At 39.3% G+C, this 17,220-nt stretch overlaps 5 protein-coding genes across 5 annotated transcripts; 3 read left to right on the top strand and 2 right to left on the bottom strand.

The window, feature by feature from the left end:
* Window positions 1-3,308: 3,308 nt before the first annotated feature.
* LOC102522118 (histone H2B type 1-N) lies at window positions 3,309-3,763 on the bottom strand. The gene has a single exon (XM_032463423.1). The coding sequence runs from the start codon at window positions 3,702-3,704 to the stop codon at window positions 3,324-3,326; it is 381 nt and encodes a 126-aa protein (XP_032319314.1). The 5' UTR covers window positions 3,705-3,763; the 3' UTR covers window positions 3,309-3,323.
* A 236-nt stretch (window positions 3,764-3,999) lies between these two features.
* Window positions 4,000-5,411, top strand: LOC102522370 (histone H2A type 1). Its single transcript, XM_032463410.1, has one exon. It carries the CDS (start codon window positions 4,035-4,037, stop codon window positions 4,425-4,427), a length of 393 nt encoding a protein of 130 aa, XP_032319301.1. The 5' UTR covers window positions 4,000-4,034; the 3' UTR covers window positions 4,428-5,411.
* A 3,243-nt stretch (window positions 5,412-8,654) lies between these two features.
* LOC116658356 (histone H4) lies at window positions 8,655-9,076 on the top strand. The gene has a single exon (XM_032463427.1). The coding sequence runs from the start codon at window positions 8,714-8,716 to the stop codon at window positions 9,023-9,025; it is 312 nt and encodes a 103-aa protein (XP_032319318.1). The 5' UTR covers window positions 8,655-8,713; the 3' UTR covers window positions 9,026-9,076.
* Window positions 9,077-12,166: 3,090 nt separating this feature from the next.
* On the bottom strand, window positions 12,167-14,920 carry LOC102521143 (histone H2B type 1-C/E/F/G/I). Its single transcript, XM_006194162.3, has 2 exons — window positions 14,534-14,920; window positions 12,167-12,432 (listed from the first exon to the last, which is right to left on the bottom strand). The coding sequence occupies exons 1-2, from the start codon at window positions 14,908-14,910 to the stop codon at window positions 12,279-12,281; spliced, it is 531 nt and encodes a 176-aa protein (XP_006194224.2). The 5' UTR covers window positions 14,911-14,920; the 3' UTR covers window positions 12,167-12,278.
* A 289-nt stretch (window positions 14,921-15,209) lies between these two features.
* Window positions 15,210-15,782, top strand: LOC102520896 (histone H2A type 1). Its single transcript, XM_006194161.3, has one exon. The coding sequence runs from the start codon at window positions 15,225-15,227 to the stop codon at window positions 15,615-15,617; it is 393 nt and encodes a 130-aa protein (XP_006194223.1). The 5' UTR covers window positions 15,210-15,224; the 3' UTR covers window positions 15,618-15,782.
* The last annotated feature ends 1,438 nt before the right edge of the window (window positions 15,783-17,220 follow it).

Raw genomic sequence — 17,220 nt, 5'->3', positions numbered from 1 at the left:
AAATTCTTATTCAGCTCATCATAGTGTTTGTTCCAATTGATTCTCAGAGTCGTGGCTTTTTAGATGCTGTGGATTATTCCAGTGGATAACTACAGCTGTTCTGTTTGCTTAGTTTTGATTCGCCAATTAGCACTACTTACACAGTGGGGATTCTTTCAAGCTTTCTTGCCTCTCTTACCCTAAGTCTTGCCATTGTTACACCAACATCGGAGATCATCCTTGCTTTCAGTCAGCATGATGTCCTAGACACATCAGGATATCCCTTGTCTCAAAACCTGCAATCAGGTCCTCTTCAAGGACTTTAGTTTCTTGAATAGAGGTGGAAACCTCCACACCAGGGTTTATGTTAGATTATTCTGGGAGAGCACTGAAGCACCTGGCTTATTCAGGGGACTTTGAGAACACATTAATGACAAGCTAAAAACAGTTTTTCAAGGCTAAGCCCATGTTACTTTTTTTTTTTTGGGGGGGAAGTCTTTTATCTTATCCCAGAATAAAAAATATTTTTAAATCAAACTCACTTTTCTTCTTGAGCTGATAGCTTCACTGTTATGCCATGTAAAACCACCTCACCAAGGTTAATTTACCAGATTTGGGGGGTGATTTACCAGATTTTGGGGTGTCTATCTAAACAATGTTTTAAAAATAGTATTATTAAAATGTTTATAAAGCATACTACAATGGACTCTTATCCAGGCATACAATTTAAAAATATCCACAACACATTAGTAATTTTAATATTTCATTTTGAGTTTTTGGAAGAATTACTACAGTCCACAGCTAATAAACATGAGGATGCTCTTACTACGTTGCCTTTTTGCAAGGTATAATTCCAAGTGATTCTCATAATCATTACCATCTATACCAGTTATTTTAAAAGAAGATGAAATTTTAATTTTTCCAATGCTCATTTCAAGAGAATGACAAAAACTACAGAAGCATTGACTGTCCAGTTTCCAATTATTCTATTAATTCCATTAAATATAATAAAAAGCATAATAGAAATAAGAGTATAATAGCTGTATCTGTATATGTATGTATGCATGTATAAAGTGTTTTCTGACTAATGGAATATGAAGCTAGAATCTCAAAGGATTAGATTTATTTATATTCTCCATCTCACTGCTGTTCTGTACCATGAGCATAAAATAATCAGAAAATAGACAATCAATGCCTTTGTATTTTTTGTCATCTTCCTGCAGTAAGAGTGTTGGGAAAAATTAAAATATATTTTAGTGTATTGTGTATAAATAAAGCATATTTTATATGCTTATAATATATATATGCCCATACATGCACACACTCATAGCACAGTTATTTTAACTACAGGCACCACTGAATTTCAATTTCTTAAGACTTTTTGTCAAATATGGTTATTTATATTTGACCAAATACATTAACACATACAGAATACCTTAATTTTCCACTAGTTTATTTTAAAGATGTTAGTTACAAATATTGGGGGGAAAAGTGAATTAAGATGAAACTACAATCAAATTAAGAATTATTTTTAAAAGTCCAGTGTTACATTTATACAGTGTCACCTTCCAATTGGAGTGGAATATTTTTATACAGTTCCATATTTTCAAAATAGTCTTTCACAAGAACAAACTAGTAAATGACACTGATATATCTGGGTTACATTTTAAGTGCAGCTTCAAGTTCTCACCACATATATATATTCTAGTTTTTGGTTTAAATTTATGTTTTTTTCCCCTTGAACAAGTGCAAAGACATTAGAATTTATTATTGAATGTTTTGTATTATGCAAAATCTGAACATTTTCATGAATGGGCCATGCCTATACTCTCAATATTATATTCTGTATTATTTTCAGAATTAAAGTAGACAGGATATAATACCATTTTTATAGAATTAAAACATACCCAAAAAACCCTTAACTTATTCATGGATATTTTCCTTCCTTATAAGTGCATGAGGAAATCTTCTGGGAAATATTTTGTCTCTATTTTATTATAACACATTAAAATCATACTTTTTAATATCATGTCTAAATTAAAAATTCAGGTATTTGACATTATATATCACCTAGAAAAAAATAAACTAATACAGTTTCAAAAAAGATATGTATCATACCCATTCAACCTTGAATGTGAGGCCTTAAACAAATATTCAAAGTAGTTTTTCCCTTCCCCCTTTTCAAGACTTGAGCCTTGAGACTTTTCATGGCTAGTCACTCATTTCTGTCTTAGCATATTGCAAATTAAACTTATTAGGTCACCTGTATATTTTCACATGGAATTGGAACAAGCAGGAAATTTTGCAGCAAGTGGTCAATTGGTAGAATAGTATACTTTTGGGGGAAGCGTTTCCACACTTATTGGCCTGCAAAGAACAAGAGTTTTAAATGCCATTTGTAAAGGTTTAAAATGAAGAGATGGATTTTGACTTCCTGAATTGAGAATAGGGGAACAGCCTTTCTTCTCTACTTAATAATTTTCTTTTAAAACTCATTCCAATTAATAGAGAAATAGTTAAGTCCAAGTGACACAAATATAGAAGGAAAACATGGAGCAGATTCTGACACGAAAGGCAGGGAGTAGGACCTAATCCCTCCAGTACAGAGGAATTTCACTCAGAAATTAGGGAGTGGAGAAACTGGCAGAGATCTTCCCCCAAAGCCGCACTGCCCCAAATTCTCCCAATTAGGATAGACCCACAAAGGGAAACCGTTGGTTAATTTCAAACTACGCGCGCGGCTTCTGGATTGGCTACCGATACAACGTGGCAACTGGTCGATGCGTGCAATGATTTGAATTGGATTCTGGCTTCCATTTCTTACTTCTGCCTTTTCTAACTTAATATTTGGGAAATCCAAACTCAGGGAAAGGGGATTAAAGTCAGCACAGCTCCCGAAAGGAAACAAAACGAGTTGTGGCTTTCTTATTGTATGCCAAACATTACATGAGTCAGGCATCTACACGTTAAAGTTAAGGAAGGAGCGTTCAGGTCGTTGTAAAGGAACTTTTTGCCAAATTGAAATTTTTAAACGGGAGCCAACTTTGCTTTTGGACAAAGGATATTTTGTCTTCTTTACTACGCTTATCTGATAATGAATCTTATCCTTCTGGACATAAAGACATTAAAAATGTCTCGCGCATGCTGCAGCACCACCTACACTGTAGTGGAAGTAATTTTTAACAAGATCAAAATAAGGAAACGCGGAACTTGTTTCTTTGCAACAAATAAGAACCAATCGCTGTAGAAAGTGAGTGTCAGTTCTCTTTAGAATACTGAGTGGCTCTGAAAAGAGCCTTTGGGGTGTAGGCTAAGCCTTACCGATCGCTCCGCTGCGGTCTGACTCACTTGGAGCTGGTGTACTTGGTGACGGCCTTGGTGCCCTCGGACACAGCGTGCTTGGCCAGCTCCCCAGGCAGTAGCAGGCGCACGGCCGTCTGGATCTCCCGGGACGTGATGGTCGAGCGCTTGTTGTAATGCGCCAGGCGCGACGCCTCGCCCGCGATGCGCTCAAAGATGTCGTTGACGAATGAGTTCATGATGCCCATGGCCTTGGACGAGATGCCGGTGTCCGGGTGGACCTGCTTCAGCACCTTGTACACGTACACCGAGTAGCTCTCCTTGCGGCTGCGCTTGCGCTTCTTGCCGTCCTTCTTCTGCGCCTTGGCCACCGCCTTCTTGGAGCCCTTCTTCGGGGCCGGGGCGGACTTGGAGGGTTCAGGCATGGTCGGAAATTAACTGCTGAACAATTCAAAAATAACAGGAAGGATGGGTGTGAGGTTGTACGTGTCTTCTTCCTTCACGGCTACTTAAACGAAGGAGGCAGTGAGTAGAGCCGTGTTGTCTGATTGGTGGTAAATCCCGGACACGTCATATAAAAGTTTTGTCCAATCAAAATAAGTATATTTCAAAACCACGATTTCATTGGGTTAAGTAAAACTGTAGTTTCAGCCAATGATACGCTTTCATTTTCGCGCCCAGAAAAGACTATAAGTAGGGTAGTTCCCACTTTATCAACTCAGGTTGTATTCAGGTTGGTGGGTTATAATTCCGTAATGTCTGGACGAGGCAAGCAAGGAGGGAAGGCTCGCGCTAAGGCCAAGACCCGCTCTTCGCGGGCCGGGCTCCAGTTCCCGGTGGGCCGTGTACACCGTCTGCTCCGCAAAGGCAACTACGCTGAGCGTGTTGGTGCTGGCGCGCCGGTTTATTTGGCGGCGGTGCTGGAGTACCTGACAGCTGAGATCCTGGAGCTGGCGGGCAACGCGGCTCGCGACAACAAGAAGACGCGCATCATCCCGCGCCACCTGCAGCTGGCGATCCGCAACGACGAGGAACTCAACAAGCTGCTGGGTAAAGTCACCATCGCTCAGGGTGGCGTCCTGCCCAACATCCAGGCCGTGCTGCTGCCCAAGAAGACCGAGAGCCACCACAAGGCTAAGGGCAAGTAAGAAATCTGGTATCCTTTACAACTAAGACCTGTCCAAAACCAAAAGGCTCTTTTCAGAGCCACCCACTGTATCAAAAAAGGAGCTGTGCTTTCGAAACCACATTGTTGTGGAATGCTAAAATGTTAAATAATACCGTTTTGGATATTCTATGTCTAGGTCATTCTGCCGAGATTCCTTAGATGTTCCCATAGTTATGGTTAAACACACGAGGGCGAAAACTATCCCTGTGATTGCTCCATTGGGATCGAATGTCATCTAAAGCAAAAAGTTAGCACACTGTCACTTTATAGCCTACCTTCTCTAATTCAATTGATTCTTATCGAGCACCACTCAACTTCCTAAATGTGATTTGAAGAGTCATGAAAAAGGGTTAATTCCCAGTCTCAAGTAGCTTCAGGCAGAGAATGCATTTCATAATGGACTGTTTACATACATGGTAGGAGAGGTTTATTCCTTAACAAGAAAAGAGGACACTTAATCACACCTGTACAATATCAGGTTCCATTCTCAATGATGTTAGCTCCCTACTTCCCCACCACCATCACTGAACATTCTCTCAAATCAAGTCACCCTAGCTAGAGAGGGCCTTCAATTCCTAGCCACATCAGCTAATGTCTAGTTTTCCTTATGAATGCGTTATAATGAAAATGAATTTGTATGGCATTCCTAGTCCATTGGAATAAGTTTTTTGAGTCTCCTGAAATACTTGTTTTTCCTATATTTAAATCTCAACTGCAATCACATGTATAAATAATGTTCCTTGGAATATAAGTGACCACAATAGAAATAGAAAAATACCGTATGATAACACTTGTATGTGGAATCTTATAAAAAGGAAAAAGAGGACACTAATGAACTGATCTAACATAACAGAAAGACTCAGTCATAGTAAACAGTCTTGTTTACGGGGGGAAATGGGGTGGGAAGGGATAAATTTGGGAGTTTGAGATTTGTAAATGTTAGCCACTATATATAAAAATAGATTTTTAAAAAACCCAGAAAATTTCTTCTGTATAGCACAGGGAACTATATTCAATATCTCGTAATAACCTTTAATGAAAAAAATTACTGGGACATTGTGCTGTACACCAGATATTGACACATTGTAACTGACTATACTTCAATTTGGAAAAAGTGACCACAGCAATCATAAACATGAGGCAAATGTCACCTCCCCCCCCTTTTCTTTTTAACTTGTGATTATTTGATGTTGGAAGACCCAAATCCTGACTTCAATGAAGCTAATTATTCATTTTATTAGTCTTAAAAAGTCATCTGCATTATTTGAATTTGTAAATTGTAACCAACTATATCTCAGAACTAGAACTCTGAAGCAGAGTAAATGATACAGCTCCAAGGAAGGCCTATGAGTTCTTCCAATTTTTTAAAATAAAATATGCTGTTGTTATTGTTAATGATGTTGATGATGCGATTACTAACACTTGCTTCTTTGTATTATTTCTATTCCCCACAAGAATCATCACACTGTTAAAATCATACCTTTATAATTATTAGTGGTTTTGATGAAGTCAACGAATCTATAATGAAATCGTTGATAAATGAATATAAATTTTTGTTTAAAATAAAATATTTAAGTGTGGTTTGTCATTGTTTATAATTCCACATGTTAATTGAAGTTTTTAAATTAATTGGCTATTGATACAATTTCATTGTGTAAAGCACTTACTATTCTTCTTTACTATCTACATATTCAGAAAAAAAACCTTGAATTTATAAATGGAGATAACAAAACCTTCCAAAAACCTTGCCACAGTAATTTAGATATTTATAAGTTCAATTAGATCCTGAAGATCTCTTCAGAACTCCAAAATTCATACTGTAAATTAGTTTTCATATGAGGCAAAATTCAATTTTAGTGGCAGAAGATTTATGAAAGTATTGTTTAAATTTTATTTCTGGAATTGGCCTTCCCATTAATTTTCCTCTACTTACCTTAGATTATTATGAAAGCACCTAACAGTATCTTCCCATATAAGATTTGCTGTGTTTTGTTAGGGAGAAAGGATTTTCTTCTACCCTTCTAAGGTCCTTTTGCCTGGTCTAATAATCAAATCAACATGACATAAACAGGAGAAACTCAAATTTAATTTCCTACATACAGGAATCCCACATACATGAGAAGTTCAGAGACAGAAAGGTAAAATGAGGTTTATATGCCATCCTGAGATAAGAAATGTGATAGGGCCCTAGGACTTCCAAGGACAAGAGGATAATTCACAGGACAATAGGAAGAAAAGTAGATGTTGGGCAATTAGTTTGCCCTGCCATACAGGTGGGTCAATCAGATAAAATTTTTCTCTGATAATAATTCTCATTCTGGGAAAGATTCCCATTTTAAATTCTTCTGGGTAGTTAAGGGAGGGGCATAAGTTTCTCTTGAGACCTTAGAATGTCACTTGTCTTTAGCTCAAAATAGTCCACATGCAAAAGTGGCACATTTTGGGGAGCTCATTCTGAATCCCTTCAGTATCTTAGCTTTAGTTTACAAGGGCCCTTAGAGTGCAGACTGAGTTTTATTCTTATTTGCACCTCCCTAGACCCTAGTTCAATGACAAGCCCATGAAATATCATCACTAAATTGTGTTCATTTTGTAATAAAAATTCTTATAAAGTAAGTGATAGAAATAAAAGCAAAAAAGAAGTTGAAATTTAAACAAGGGTGAGATCGTGTGGGGAAAATGTAGGGATTGTTAAATGAATAACTTCAAAATAGTTAAACTGGAGAAGAAAGCCTGACGATCAGAAAGGGTCCAAGTCGCAAAGACCAGTTGGAAAGATTTACACTGACTTTTCACTTCATGCTATTAATTTATCTGGGAAAGGGTTGATCTGAATGATCTTATTAATTTGGTGTACCTCCAACTTCCTCTTCCAGTCTATCAATAGTCTCACATTTAAATAAATATTACTGATGTTAATGAACATCAGTGGTGGAATAGTGAAACAGCTTGAGTGAATTTGGAAGAAGGCAGGAATTCTGGACAAGGGGCAAACACTACGGACAAAGAATTTGGGAGCCCCCAGCAGCACATATTACTGAGGCTTCCAAAAAATGCCTTTCCCCTAAGATTGTTTTTTGTGGTTTTGTAAACTCCTCTTCCAGAATTTTATCTATTCTTACTATTTTAATTGTTTATATGAAAATATTAATTTCATTTTTTCTGTGGCTGAGACCCCTCCATAATTAAAAAAAAATTAACAAAAGAAAAACAGAAGTTTAATACTGTGTACCTCTTATGTGTATCTGGGATACCCTGAGAACTGAGTAAAACTCCCAGAAATGGACTGAACCACCACTTTAAGCACCATCTTCAGCTAAAGACAATAGATGTTGTGGTGGGGAGGTCGTCTGTTGTAGGACTTGACCTGGAAAATCACAGTAAACAAAGTACGGCAGATTTAACTCCTGCATCTTCTCCATTGATAAATTTCTTGTAAGTTATCTTTCTCTTCCTGGCACATAGAGGGAGATATGCTTACAACTGGAGATTTCTCATATAAGTGTAAACGTCCCATAAAAAGGGGTAAATGCTACCATTTTTAAAGATTCTCCTTGTTTGCTTTTTCTCAAAAATAATCACCTCAAAATAGTCCTTTTGCTATACAGGGATATTTGGGGGTGGCATATTCTGCTCTTCATTAGAAATGTCAGTATAGTATCATACAACCAAGGATAGTGAAGAACTACATTTACATTAAATAGAAAAATAATCTATTTATAAAACCAAAAAATGGCTGCTAGGGAGTTGGTTAAAACTGTATTAAGAAAATTCATAAGAATAACAGGCAGACATTAAAATATTTTTCTGTTTAATAAAGGAAATTGATTAAAATGTAATCAGGGCAAAGAGGTCCCAAAATGCATACAATTTCTTTAAAAGGATATGTGCTTTTATCTGTTCACCAAAACAGCAAATTAGCTAGCAGTGGTGATTTCTGTGTGGTAGGAGAACTAGTTGTTATTTTATTGCTCGCCCTGTTCTGTATTTTCCACAACATTAATATTTTGCGTTCGCATTCAAAAGCAATTGTTAAAGCGTTAAAACATAGTAGATAACAAAATAGTTACTATGGTACAAAACTCAGTACAAACGAACCGAGAAGGCCTCTTTTTTTTTCCCCCCCTTCAGTCAGATTCCCCTCCCCCCAACAACACTTCCCGCCGACTTTCTTCACGTTTTCAACTCGGTCCGCCAACGGATGTATAAAAGCCCGCATCAGGGCAGGTTACAGACAAGCTGTAAGCTAGCTCTTGTTCTTTCGCTATGTCTGGACGTGGAAAAGGGGGAAAGGGCCTTGGTAAAGGAGGCGCTAAGCGCCATCGGAAGGTGCTTCGGGACAACATCCAGGGTATCACCAAGCCTGCCATTCGGCGCCTGGCCCGGCGAGGTGGTGTGAAGCGCATCTCCGGCCTCATCTACGAGGAGACCCGCGGCGTGCTGAAGGTGTTCCTGGAGAACGTGATTCGGGACGCCGTCACCTACACCGAGCACGCCAAGCGCAAGACGGTCACAGCCATGGACGTGGTCTACGCGCTCAAGCGCCAGGGCCGCACTCTCTACGGCTTCGGCGGCTGAGTATCTGCGATTTTTTTTTTTTTTTCCACAAAAGGCCCTTTTCAGGGCCCCCTACTCTTTCACTTGAGGAGCTGTGACTGGTGTTTTTGCTTCTTAGTTTTTATTTCTGGCTTGCAATTTTTATCTTCCTGGTTTCTGACTTTATTACAAAAACTTATCCTTGCCTATGAGACTTGTAATTCTGGTACTTTTCAGGCAATAGACTTGGATATACTTCCCTTAAAACCTGGAGTCTGTGTTATCTAGTAATCCTACTAGAGTAATGTTTACATTGTAATAAAGTTTATGGGGTTATAAGCTAGGAAATAGACCAAATACATAGGGCTTTTTAGTAGAATGGCATTTCTCTTGTAGATGGAGTGCAAGCTTAGGTTTTGGAAGGAAGGAGAGAAGTCCACTTGGCACCTCACTAATTTGTAACGTATCCAATAAGGCCTTAAAATTTGTTTACAATTTAGTGACAGCTATTCTAGCTCCACTGTGTCCTCTGCTCAAGAAACATCTATGCTGTTACGTAGGCTTTCATACTTCAACAGTGTGGAAGGCTGATAAAGTACTTATTAACTTCTCATAACAGTTGGTAAGGATGGGATGTGCTTAAAATGTATTTCAACTAAATTATACGGAAAACAAAGTCACATTATAAAAATGTGCTCCACGATTAGAAAATCCAAGGCAGCTCTCAAACCCAGGAGAACTAATTTAAAGAGATCCTTGGTACCTAATGGGAAAGGAATTAAAGAAACTAGGTAATCCAGACCTAAATCCAAGGGTCTAAGTATCCTCCCAGAGATTTTAGAAGCTATAGAAAGAAACTCAAAGGTGAAAGACATGCAGACACAGACTAAAAAGCAATTGCCCACATGTACAAAAAATGAGAAAACAATGACCAGATTGTTTTATACTTTATAGCTGAAGTTGAAAGCTTAAAAGAACTCCTTGCCTTACCAATAGTTAATCTTTGTAAGGTCAAATGCTAAATGTGCACCTAGCCAGTCTCCCAACTCAGGAATGTTTCCTTGAGGACCCTAGCCTCATATCTTTGAAAAACAAAGAAGATAACACTATCTCGGTTTCCTCGGGAGAGATGGGCCTAACTTGTTATCCCTTGATTCCAAATTTCCAAGCCTACATACATGATATTTGAATGGTTTGTATACACTTAGCTGTATAAAAGAGATTTCTCTCTTTGCTTTGCAAACCCTTTAGCAGATTACCTGTGATGCACTCATATTCTAGCTTAATACTTATTCAAAAGTAACTTTTCTGTTTCTACTACCTTTGTGTGGAGTTTTCTGAACTGGGAGATTGTACTTTTAATTATATTTCCCCAACATTTTGAGTTGGGGAAATAAAATATTTATATTTTGTATACTGTAAATCAATTATCTCTGTGGTTTTCTACTGATTTCTTGAATAATTTAGACAAAAGTCTCTCAGTTAAAAACAAATTCCTAGGTATTCTGTGCATAATTTAAATGCTATATTATACTTAATAGTATTTGTCTTTAGAAATCTATTACATTCATAGCCTGATTCTTTTGATACTACCTTTTCTAAATCCAGATCCCATTTTGAATAATGAAACTATTAAGGTGTTAATATATTTATATTTAAATTACTTTTGCCAGTTGTAGCCTCTCAGCCATACATAAGGTTTGTTCTCTCATGTATATTTATAATTAAGCATATACAATTATGAGAATTGTTATATATTGTGCAATATTTGAAAATAGAGGGCAGATCAAAAAAGGAAACTACATCCTTAAGTGAACCAGATGTTATTGATATAAATGTTTAACTTACACTTTTAAAGTTGGGTAAACAATACTGCATATTAAAGACACAAAACTCAACAGATTTTGTTCCTAGGTATAAATGCCCTTCTTATTTGGTGGCTATAATAGCAAATACTTGATGGCATGTATCAGGGGGCCCTTGGAGTTTTGTCAGTATCCTATTGGTATTATACCTAAATAGAGGATTCTATCCTTCTCTACAAAGATGTTGATTGATACAATAACCAAATTCTTTGTTGTCATCAACAGATGGTTACTGTTTTTCCAGAAGCATCAAAAAAAGTATCAAAGAGAAATTGTAGGGTCAATTATGTCAGTGTTTCCAACAGCCCAAAGAAAGTGAAGACTAATAATTGGCCATTGGATGTAGTAAAATGATTTTTATTAGTTTATTTTGTCTTTCCTCAGTAAAAAGAGCAGGAGTCTTTTTTCCCCCCTTCATATATCACCAGTGCCAAGTGCAGTGTCTGAAGCACAGCAGTCACTCTGTAATATAAATAGATGAATTATTTAACTAACGTTCCCGAAGCCACCGATTGAGATCTTTCCTGGCTGACTGTAGTGCGTTTTCTAAGGGAGAGTCCTGAACAAGCGATGAAACTGCCTAATCTATGTTAAGGAATACCTGCAAATTCTCAGGGCATTTAATTACAATACTTTTTTATATTTGCTAAGGTTTCAGGGTATGGCTTCCTTCTAGTGTAAGTTTTCCCAGTACAGCTGGAAAGTAAAGCCAAACAATTGTCCTAAGTCCCGGATGTCTTTGTTCTAACCACTTAAATCACGTAGATATTTATAGCAAGATCTCTTTATGCAACAAACGTAAGTCATGAAGCAGATAATCTTTCCCACTATCCACCTTCTTTAGCAAAATCGGCAACTAATGATCCCTTACAAATTACGTTCGAATATGTTTTTAGGTGAAGGATTGACGGAGCAGAGTCCCCTGCTGTAACTAGGCGGATTGGGTACGCATGCGCCCTGGAAGACGCACAAGCCAGCCTCGGAGAACAAACGGCTATATTAAAAAAAGAAAATGTCCGCAGTGGTTATCAAAATACTTAGAAATAGTTACGAAACTAGCATCACAGCTCCTCAAATGAGAAAATAGGAAGCCCTGAAAAGGGCTTGTTCGTAAATCGGAAGCAAAACTGCTAACTCAGCCGCCGAAACCGTAGAGAGTGCGGCCCTGGCGCTTGAGCGCGTAGACCACGTCCATGGCCGTAACGGTCTTGCGCTTGGCGTGCTCGGTGTAGGTGACGGCGTCCCGAATCACGTTCTCCAGGAACACCTTCAGCACCCCGCGGGTCTCCTCGTAGATGAGGCCAGAGATGCGCTTCACACCACCTCGCCGGGCCAGACGCCGGATCGCGGGCTTAGTGATTCCTTGGATATTATCCCGCAGGACTTTTCGGTGGCGCTTTGCACCTCCTTTACCAAGACCTTTTCCACCCTTACCACGACCAGACATCGCGAAACAATTCAGTTGCTTCTCCTTTGTATGTATCCGGCCCTGACTCTGGCCTTAATACATCAGTTCGCGGACCGAATTGAGAACGTGAAGAAAGTAGGCGGGAAGTCCCGCCCCAGGGAGGGAGAGGCGGAAATCTAAAAAAACAAAAAACAAAAAACCTCGGTTCTGCACTGTATTTCACGTTGTAGTAACTATTTTGTTACCATTTTTTAAGGCTTTAACAGTTGCTTTTGAATACGAAGACAAAACAATGAGGAAAATAACGAAAAGAGCATACAATAAAGTAACAACCAGTTATCCCACCATATAGATGTCATTACTGCTAGGGAATTAGTACTTTGGTGACCAGATAAAAGCACATTTTTTTCCCCAAAGAAAACGCTGTATATGGCGTTTTAATAACCACTTTACACTGATCATATTTAAATCAGTTTCCCTTAAGTTTTTAAATGTTATTTTTAATGTTTGCTTATTATTCTGTCCTATGAAATACCCCCGTGCAGTTTTAAACAATTCACTAGCAATTCCTTAATCAGCCAGGTTTTTAAAATAATTCTTTAATTCACTTATAAGGTGGCAGCTTTAACACTATACTTGGAACTCTTACTAAAATCCTATTCTGTTCTATATATTGTTTTTAAAATTTGCTTGTTACATTCAGAATTAATTTTAGGGTAGGTAATTCAGTTTTTTTCTTTGGTTGATCACTGGTCACTCAGCAAGATTTATTGATTTATCTCTCAAAGATTAAGTACCATAGTTAATGTAATGTCTGTACTGTACTGGGAACAATTGTCCTTTCTATTGCATTTCCATTAGAATGTTTTAAACATTGTAACATGTTTCAAGTTAAAGAAAAAAAACCCTTTGAATTTTGGTAATTGCACTGCACTTATTAATTGGGGCATAAAAATTGACATCTTTAAAAGAATGCAATTTTGTTTTGTATATACTAAATCTAAAATCATTTTCAGAAAAGATGAAAAGTTTAGTGGCAATGTTGTTACCAATATCTTATTTTTTTTCTTGCCCCGATTTGCTTTTCCATACATTTGGTTAACTACTCTTCCCAACATTCTTGGAAAACACCAGTTGTATGGGAGGAGAAACTTTACCTCTAGTCACATGTTTTCAACTGGTACTCTTACAGAAACACGTATTAACAGGAGAAAACCAGAGTGTCTTTACACGTGCACATCATAAGAGAGAAACCTAAATGAAAAGTAACTCAAAATGGAGGCTTAGAATTCCAGCTTATTTAGCGTCTTCAAAGAGGTACAAAAAATTTGCAGAGAAATGACAGGACAAAGGAAAGGAGTTTTAGGCATCCAAGGGCAGCAAACTGGGAAAGTGAAAATGTAGGAGGAAACTGAAACTGAGCAGGAACCACGCAGGGCCTTTCTGGGTAAAAAGCCTCTCTCCCTCCATTTATTGTTTGTTAAATAAATATAAAAGGCTCTTTTGAGCATGAGCCACCCACACCCTTTACTTGAGCCCTGCAAATAAATGCTTTAATTTCCGTCACCAGAACCCAGTACCAGTGAACTGGCTTTACTAAGTAGGAAGTGATCGGATCCAAGTTTGTTTCATTAACAGAAGCATTAAGGCAGCGATTTAAGTCAAGGAGAGATGACAGTTTTACTAAAAAATTCACTCCCCAGAGGCAACCATTTTCAACCTTTTGATGGCTATTTCTCTGTGAAGCACCAAGTCTCAGCACTCTTAAAGCTACCTTAACTTTCAACTACAAGTATGAAGCTTTAGAGACATGTGAGGTTATGGGCCTGTTGCTGTCTGGGAAGCAATCTCTTGAATCCTGCTCTAATCCCTTACTCAAACCTATCAGCAGTAAATAGCAGAGTAGCTTGTACCTCAACAGAAAACAAAATGTAAAGCCCCATGAATTACAGCGATGCTCTAGTTACTTGCAGTGCAAGGAAGTATTTTTAAATACTTCATCTGACTAAAGGGCGGTGTTCTATGCATTAACTCTCCATTAAATACACAAAACTCTTAACACAACGCAACTACAACAAAAATGGAAAAATACACAAAAAGCAAGGCAGCTATTAAGTAACGATCTAGTTATACTTGCACATATCAAGAAAGCATAAAAGCCATTTCAAACTAAACATGTAGTGGACATGCTCTTTCGTGGAAAACTGTGGGTGGCTCTGAAAAGAGCCTTTGGGTGTGAACGAGCCTAATAGATCACTAATACAGTCGATGACTCACTTAGAGCTGGTGTACTTGGTGACGGCCTTGGTGCCCTCGGACACGGCGTGCTTGGCCAGCTCCCCAGGCAGCAGCAGGCGCACGGCCGTCTGGATCTCCCGGGACGTGATGGTCGAGCGCTTGTTGTAGTGCGCCAGGCGCGACGCCTCGCCCGCGATGCGCTCAAAGATGTCGTTGACGAACGAGTTCATGATGCCCATGGCCTTGGACGAGATGCCGGTGTCCGGGTGGACCTGCTTCAGCACCTTGTACACGTACACCGAGTAGCTCTCCTTGCGGCTGCGCTTGCGCTTCTTGCCGTCCTTCTTCTGCGCCTTGGTCACCGCCTTCTTGGAGCCCTTCTTCGGGGCTGGGGCGGACTTGGCTGGCTCAGGCATGCTGAACAGCAACGGCAAAGACCGGAAATTGAATGAGCGGGAAGCGAAAGGCACCTTTTTAATCACAACGGCTTATGCAAATGAGGTGGAGTTAGGGTGTCTGGTGATTGGTGGTTATTCTCGCGTGACGTCACAGGTCAGTTTCGCCCAATCGAGCCGCACATCCTACGGAGTCGCGTTTCCATTGGCTCAAATGAAAGTAAAATACTAGCCAATCTTACGGCTTCCATTTTCGCGCCCAGCAGGGCCTATAAAATATGCGTTTCAGTGTTCTTGTCTGCATCTTTCTAGGCAGCAGCTGTTGCGTCTGAGTCATGTCTGGACGTGGTAAGCAGGGGGGTAAGGCTCGCGCCAAGGCCAAGACCCGCTCCTCGCGGGCCGGGCTCCAGTTCCCCGTGGGCCGAGTACACCGCCTGCTCCGCAAAGGCAACTACGCCGAGCGGGTCGGGGCCGGCGCGCCGGTGTACCTGGCGGCGGTGCTGGAGTACCTGACGGCCGAGATCCTGGAACTGGCGGGCAACGCGGCCCGCGACAACAAGAAGACGCGCATCATCCCGCGCCACTTGCAACTGGCCATCCGCAACGACGAGGAACTCAACAAGCTGCTGGGTAAAGTCACCATCGCTCAGGGTGGCGTCCTGCCCAACATCCAGGCCGTGCTGCTGCCCAAGAAGACTGAGAGCCACCATAAGGCCAAGGGCAAGTAGAAGTCTGGATTAGTTTGCAGCACCTCAAATTTAGTACTCAAACCAAAGGCTCTTTTCAGAGCCACCACAATTTTCGAGGAAGAGCTGAACACTTTTTTTTTAAGTCCTTTTGCATTGCATAATGCTGAAGACCCCTACTTAGCTCAAAACTTGGGTTAGGTAGAAGGCTCCCCTATAAATGTCTCAGCATTAGGCGGTTTGGGGGTTATGAATAGTGAGTCACTATTAAATATTGCCATACTCACATCTGTCCATCATAAGCCTTTGAAAACTACTAAGTCTCGTCGTAGGTCTACTTGTCTTTTTCTGTCAGTTTTGAGATACTTTAGTTTTCTGGATCTTAGAAAAGGCATCCTGAGTTTTCTGGTATCAAACCAAACCATCCTAGGCCTAAGGCATTTTCAGAGCCTTCATTTCTGTGAAAGACCTAATCTCATCAGTGTACATTAAGTTGTACCGTGCTAATCAATGAAAAGTTTAACATTCAGGCCTTTTATTGGGAAAGTTGATGGAAGTTTGTTTTCTCAAATATTTTCCAAGCTCCTTTGGCCCACCACACAAATCGAGGTCTCTATAAAGTGATCATTTCAGGATAAAGGTGCTAAATCCTAGTTTAAATTTTCTTTTATTGTGTTAAAGATCTTGTTAATGTTCTGATACAGTTAGATCCTTTTCCCTTTTAAAAAGCTTGCCTTGGTAACTTCTAGGCCCTGGGAGAGTGAGGGGAGGTGGCAAGGAGTGGGAGGGATAGGAGGGTGGGGGGAGGGAGAGAGCGGGGAGGGGGAGTGATGAGTTGGGTGGGGAGGATGGTGAGATCTATCAGATACCAGGCGAGGAGCCTATGCTATGGTTTTGCCAGTTGCTAAGGAACTGTTGGATGTAGATGAATCTCAAGGGGTGGTTTTGCTTGTGCTAAACATAGTTTACTGGTGATGGGGAACTAGATTCTTTTGAAATAAGGAATTACATTCCTAAAATAGAAAAATATATTATGCTGCAATGAAATCGTTCTATATATTATCTGACAATGAAAAAAAAGTCCGAGTAAGAATGTTTTTCCCTATGAAGTTTTTGGCCCTTGAATTCCTCACACGGAAATCAGATTTTGCTTGCTGAAAAGTTTAAAAAAAAAGTCAAAATTTAAATGTTTGAAGGAGGGAAAATTGAAGAGTGATGGTATAGAGGTCCATTGTCTTCACGGCTAACTACGAGCCAATTGTGGCCAGTGATCACTGGATATGTGGGTAGTCCGAAGTAAGTGGTCAACATGTAATATACACACTGGATTTCGAAGTTAGTGAAAAGTAATAAAGAATGTGAAATACATAACAATTATATTGATTACATGTTGAAATGAATATTTTAGAAATATTGGGTAAAACACTATTACTATTAAAATTAATTTATCCTTTTTTTTAATGTCTTTCCTATAAAAGTTTGTTTCTTACGTAGCTCATATTTATTTCTACTGGAAATCGCTGTTATAGAGCTAGCACCACAAGAAAAATTTAAAAAATCTAGGTCGTGGATAACAGACCATCAGAGGATTTGGGAAAGAAAATTTTCGAGTCCTAATCAGTGCGGTTACCAGTTGAGTAGCCCT

The sequence above is a fragment of the Camelus ferus genome, chromosome 20 (assembly GCF_009834535.1).
Source record: "Camelus ferus isolate YT-003-E chromosome 20, BCGSAC_Cfer_1.0, whole genome shotgun sequence".
Lineage (NCBI taxonomy): Eukaryota > Metazoa > Chordata > Mammalia > Artiodactyla > Camelidae > Camelus > Camelus ferus.
Note: the sequence above shows the minus strand (reverse complement) of the source record. Positions and strands in the feature narration are given on the sequence as shown.